The sequence below is a fragment of the Mya arenaria genome, chromosome 5, assembly GCF_026914265.1.
Source record: "Mya arenaria isolate MELC-2E11 chromosome 5, ASM2691426v1".
Taxonomy (NCBI): Eukaryota; Metazoa; Mollusca; class Bivalvia; order Myida; family Myidae; genus Mya; species Mya arenaria.
In genome coordinates, this window is record NC_069126.1 from 16628262 (window position 1) to 16634843 (window position 6582).

At 35.4% G+C, this 6582-nt stretch overlaps 1 protein-coding gene across 1 annotated transcript; it reads right to left on the minus strand.

Moving 5' to 3' along the window:
* Positions 1-1088: 1088 nt before the first annotated feature.
* Positions 1089-5981, minus strand: LOC128235482 (atrial natriuretic peptide receptor 2-like). Its single transcript, XM_052950298.1, has 4 exons — positions 5809-5981; positions 2935-4868; positions 1418-2061; positions 1089-1154 (listed from the first exon to the last, which is right to left on the minus strand). The coding sequence occupies exons 1-4, from the start codon at positions 5979-5981 to the stop codon at positions 1089-1091; spliced, it is 2817 nt and encodes a 938-aa protein (XP_052806258.1).
* Positions 5982-6582: the final 601 nt, after the last annotated feature.

Genomic DNA, 6582 nt, shown 5'->3' on the forward strand with positions numbered 1-6582 from the left:
AATACGCCGCCATGTTGGATTTGTACGTGAAAAATTATGATTTATATAAAACTGGCATCGCAACCTTAAAAGGCACTTATTATAAAACCTCACTTCTATAGAACATATGAAATTGGCAATACGGTACGAATACGGGATTTACTGATAGTATTTTACTTAAGTCTGTATCACCTGAGCGTTTTGTTTACCAATATATATGCAAAAAGCTACAGAAACATGCTCAGTAGCAAAAAGTTTAAACATAAACCCGGTTTAGTGGCAATGGGCAAACGCCGACAATTCTTGCCAAAAAGGCAGCAAGATTCGCAGCTGTCAGTGAAAAAGGTATTTTTTAGTCTTTAAAATACTGCAGTTTTTGTTCGGTATAATAAAATAGATATTGACTGCCTTGAGGGTGACAGTGCATTTTGTCAACCTTCGGGAAATACTGTCGACCGAGAATAAAAAGTATTCCTAAACTATCATATACAGTTATTTGTTTTTGAATAAATAGTATAAATACTCAAAGATATTGATTCGAATAAGCGATACATGCATTGATTTGATGGTTCCTATAAAAAGACAAAGGATAAAGTATCCCCACCAAACTTCAGTACCCCAATCGAATGCGTCGGGGGTACACAATGGGACGTTTGGTGTTATACGGTTGAAAAATAGTGCGAACTTTTGACAATTTGTAGTAGATAAAGACAGGCATTACTTTACCTTCTACATATAGTCAAATCGTCCTCAGTCAATATCGGGTTTCATTTACTTCACTAACGTTAGCAAAATACTCGCGAGTTAAAAGTAATATTCATATATTCTAGTACATATAGATTTATCAGTTACTGTTATGAAACAAGCTAATTGAAATAAAATCTCATCGTTTTAAGTAATTAAGTAATTACAGGCACTTATCGGTTACAGCTTGAGGCCAATCAAAATATTTTTTGGATTCGAAATTTATTGCCATTGAACAGAATTGTAAAAAAGTAAAATCAAGATTGTAGAGCCCACAGTCTTTCAACGCTTTTAGCGATTTCATTTTATCAGCAGGGAGTGATCCATTAAGTAAGTCTCAGTTGCGAAAAGATAGCATGACATTTTCATCCATCCACTGGTGGTAGGTCGGAGTATTTCTGGCCGGGAGGCTGGAGAAAGTAGCAGGATTCCTTAAAATAAAAAGATACCTTCACTAACGGTATTTCACTTAATCCCATTATTTTTTAAGAAACAAAACTTTAATTAACGTAAATAATGACTGCCTGCATTAAATGTTACTAGTATGCATACTCATATTTCTTTTCAAAATTAGTAAAATAAATATGCGTCAAGACAGTGATTAAACACTCAATTGGCCAATCATTTTCCAGAGGCAACTATTTAAAGGACACAGTATTGGATATTAAAAGGTTGAAAAAGATTCGTCACTTACCTTTATTTCATTAGTTGTCACTTTTACGTTTATCCCTGGAACGTGTGTAAGAACTTCAGCCACACTTTTAGAGATCTGCACTTTGTTTGTGTCTACGCTACCAATCAATATTCGGGCTTTATCTACTACTTGACCGAATGCAATGAATTGTGGAATAACACTTTTAAGTACTCCAGTAGATCCCGAACCACTGCATATACAAAGCTTAAGCTGCACGCACGTGTTTATTCCTTGCAAATTTTCAACATTGAACTTATCCTTAAACACCACTATTTTCGATGCAATGTTCACAGCGGTTACTTTAGCCTCCCGAGTGTCAAAAATGACAGTTTCATCGATGACATTTCCGACCACATAAACAGACATATCAGCTGTCCGCTGAATTCTGAACATATTGTCATGCAACAAAAGTTGGTCTAATCCAATATAGAAGCTATGCAACAGATTGACAAAACCGTCCGGTGTCACATGTCGCACTGTCTCGGCGATGTTTGTGATTGCGCATGTCAGAAGGCAAAGGTCATCAAACGTACATGTCTTGATTTTCTTCTGTTGCATCAAATGATTAGCAACAGACTCTGGAACGTTAGCATACATGTACGTTTGAGCCTGACTTTTTGCGAATTTGTATTCGGTCTCGAGATCTGAAAAGAAATCAGTTCACAAATGAAATGCGCGTAGGTAGTCTATGCTGAGATTTTTTTATCAGAAATTGTTGTAAACTCAGTCTATTCACAGAATGAAATCAAAAGTAAAGGAAATACCAGAAAATGTGACAATTTTATAATTAACTATTTTTAAAAGAGCTTTGGATTGTTTTTTAAATCCTGCAGCCAATTGTATACAACATGGTCCCAATATCTCGAAAATACTTAAGTCAAATCTCAAATTCAACCTTAACTCATTTTACCATATAACATTAAAATTTATTGAAAAATATACATGTTCTTACACATTTTTACACCGCATTCTATCAATGAATATGTTGATTGAAACTTTTGGTCTGGATCTTAATGGAAAAATATTCTACAGCCAAAAATGTACTTGAGTACAATTCATTGCCTTTTAACAATTACTCAAGTATATTTTTTGCTCTAAAACAAGTTTTCTTTGAAATATTGTCAAAATCTTTCAATAACACATTCTATGAGAAAATACGTTTTCAAAAAGTATAAAACATGCAAGATTTTGAACAACACTATGCTTCTATGTGGTAAAATGAGTTGAGATTGAGGTTGAGATTTGATTTAAGTATTTTCGTGATATTGGGGCCAAGGGGTTAGTTTTCTACATGTTATTTTGAGGCTAGCACAATTAAATGATTTGATTGGTTGATATTATTTTTTGACAATATTTGACAAATCGATAAAGATGTTGTGTAATTTAAATCAGACTAAAGAATAAACCAGGTTTATACAAAAGGCTGCTGTATTTACAAAGAACACATTTAAGGTGTGTTTTACTGTATATTTTCCGAGTGGTGTTATGTTATTTTAGATTAATATTTAAATACAAACCAGCTGTATTGGATTCCAGATTAGCAGCGTATTTTTCCAGTGTGTTTGTCATGCAATCTAAGAAGGAAACAGAGTCTGGAAATTCTTTACAAAGAATTGTTTCTATTTGATGAGCATTCGGTCTAACGGATGGATCAACCTCCCAACATTTCTCCATCAAGTGCTGTATTTCTGATGGAGTAGTGCTCGAAATTCTTGGTCTTATTCCACATGTTATCACTGCATTAACAATTTCTGACGCTCTCAGGTTAAGTTCGTTGAAAGGTTTGTTACGTGAAAATATTTCCTGAAAAACCATTCCTAGACTGTATATATCGCCTGATGTCGTAGATTGTTTTCCGTATTTGATCTTTTCAGGGGCAACGAAAAGAAGTTTTTCATCAGCCCCCTCGTTATTTGAATCCAGTAATGTTGAAACTTTTGCATAATTTTGAGCTTTACGTGAGTCTTCATGAATACTATTCTCATTCCAAGCCGCAATTTTAACCATCCAATATCTGTCCAGAAAACAACACTTTCCTGACAGGAATCCATGTATGATGTTTTTTCCATGCAAATACTTCAATGCTTTCGATAAATCTTTTACAACACTGATAAAAGCTTTATTTTGAAACTTGAATTTTGGATTTCTTAATATATCGTTGAGCGTTCCTCTGCTAAATCCAGAATGAAGCGAATGCCATAATCCATTGAGCTTTGTCATGCCTAGCAACGTCATAACATGGTCATGTTTGATAGTGTTCCTTAACCAAATAACTTTCTTCTTTTGTCTAAATGTGAAAGCTAGATCTAATCTCTCAACCTGTACTAGTGTAACATTTTCATCGTTAAACGTGCCAGACTTCATAATCGTGTCTGAGTCAAACTGTTTATGAAATTTTAAGCGAACATCAGAATTCCCACTGTTATTTATTTCAACTGAAGTATGTGAAATGCGTTGTCCTTCTGACGTGTGATAGTGAACAGCAGTCAGCCCGTGCAACTTTATGGACTGCGGTGGTATATTCCAACTATCATTCAGAATTTCTTTGTGAACATTGTACTCATACTTGATATAAATACCTAAAGATATTACGAAAACGGTTACTACAGAAGAGATTCCAATGTAGGTGAAGATTGTCCAGATTGATTCCTCCTTAAAGGTAGATTCGGATTTGATTTGTTCTAGCATCAAATTCCATGCATTTTGGCCCTCGCATGTTACTTTCTGCAAAATATTTGTAGCAACCAACGTAGCAGTTGTTTGTTCTAGGGCAACCATAGAGAATTGTTCTGCATCGTATGCAGCTTTCTCGGAAGATGTGAACCATACGATGTATCTTATAAGTTCAATTGCAGAGTCACAATCTTCCATTGTGGACATTCTTATAATAAAAAATGAATACGTGGACAATGGGTAAACGAACGGTTCTTGCAGATTTATAAGGTTATATGATCCATAAGAAGAAACAATTGCCCGTTGAACCGACTGGTATGACGCATTTACAATATTTCCTTGGCTATTTTCTAGCATCGCGTAATTTAGTTGTGTCAAGTTTGCGTCTGAAAGCGATATGTACGTAATCGAATAATCTAAAGACAGGACAAGTCCAGAAACGCCTTGATTAGTCCTTCCAAAGAATTTAACCACACTTGAGTTCCACTTGTATGGGAGCCTACTTTCTCTATCGTAGCCTTCTGAGAATATCCCATATGTGTTACGCCAGTCTTCAGATGCAGAAGAAAGTCCGGAGGTAAATGTATTTGTAGTCCCAGACTTTTCAGATCGAGCAATCGGTATTATTCTTTCATTTGGCAACGTAGTGCTAGGGTTAAGAGTTTGGATTGACGTGTCATCCCAATACACTATCGTTCCGTTGTATATTCCAGCAGCGATATCAAGGCTAAGAACTAGGTCCTGAACTCCAGGTATGTTGAAAGAGAGAACGACAGCTCTGTAAGAAAAGCAATGCAAATGTTATTTTAAATTGAAGAAAATGAAACTTATGCGATGTCGCCTGTAATATATACGTATTGTTTCAGAGACATATTAGCAATGGCTAAATCGTTTAAAACGCATTTTTGCAAAAATACTGGACGCTGTGAGAAACAAACTCGTTTTATATTGCGTAAATGGATGATAGCTTTTGAAAGTCAAAATAAGAAGAAACGTCGTCACAAAAATGTTGACCATGGTGGTTTTTCATTGTCTTATACCCATAACAGACCCATTTCAAGCACTCCAATCATATGCTGTTGGTTTCTGTTATAAGTGTAAGGGTGCCCAGTACACGGCCTGTGTATCCGACGATGGTGTTTTATGTGTTTAAACAGTGACACATCACCCTGATATCCAAGAGCTTCCTGTGTAGTTACGTATTTTATTGTCCTTCGGCATCACTGAATATGTCTTAAGAATCGTCAGTTTTCTAATAGCCCAATATTAAACAATACTACATTTGAAATCTCCATGTAATATTTCGGTATCGTTTGAAAGTATTTCCTTGCTTATTTCCAAATTGCAAAATAAATTCCCGAAGTACATTATATATTATGATGTCGTAGTTTGTTTTTTATCTCGACTAAAATAGGAAGTGAAATAACTTCTTTGCAGACTTTCAAGGCCAAAAGAGCATGCTTGTTAAAATATTATTTTTTCTGTCTAATTGAAATATTTTCTTTTTCTGCTCATACAACTTTTTGAATTGATACTTAAAATATTATGGGGCCTCACGGCATCAATATTTCACATATTTGTGGGTGGGATGAGTGGGCGTCGACAGCTTTGCATTTTTCAGTAATGCCTATTTTCAAACGTAGTTTGTGCTTCCGAAAGAGTTTTATTTCCAGAATGTTTTTTCCGTACTGAACATTTAAAACCAGATTTATCCTTACCCTGCAACAGCCTGAACCATTTTGAGATCCGGATACTCTTTCATCTCCTCGGCTGTCAGAACGGAGTCGGACCCAGCATAGTGAACGTACGGCGCTGTGAGACCCTTGATTCTTGACTTCCCGCCACCACTACCAATACTTTCATAACGCAGGTCAACCGTCACGTACGGCATTCTGTGTTTTCTGCAAAACAGACTCAATTATTATTCACTGAAGCAGTTTTTATAATGTGGCTATGGAAAATGTGTCGATTTTCTTAAGAAATATTTGAATGTTGAAAAACGTATGCATTTTCTTTATTAAAGACGGCAGCAAAGTTCAAACAGTATCATCCTCTCAAGAAATGCACACGTGTTTTCATATTTTTAGTCTCGTTTATAATTGTAGAAAAAAACGATAATACTTGTCTTGCAAACAATGATACGAAAAAAAAAAGTTTTTACCCCCAACACACATCCGTGCATTTGTATTTTTTTTTACAAAAAACACGCTCTTAACAGTGTTTATTCAAAACCAAACAAAAAAACTACCTATAACTAGACATCCAGTGCTCATACACTTTGAGAGGGAAAGATGCCCCCGCGCCATACAATTGGACTGTTTTCCCATCAACCATACCAAACAAGGCGAGGGTGAAGGACAGGACAAGTGAAAAGTGCATGGTTCTTGCCTAGCGCTTGTAAGATCTGAAAAAATAAACCATAAACTTATATGGAAAATAACGGTTATTTTTTTATGAAAGATAAACCTAACTTTTATAAGGCAGTTAAACAT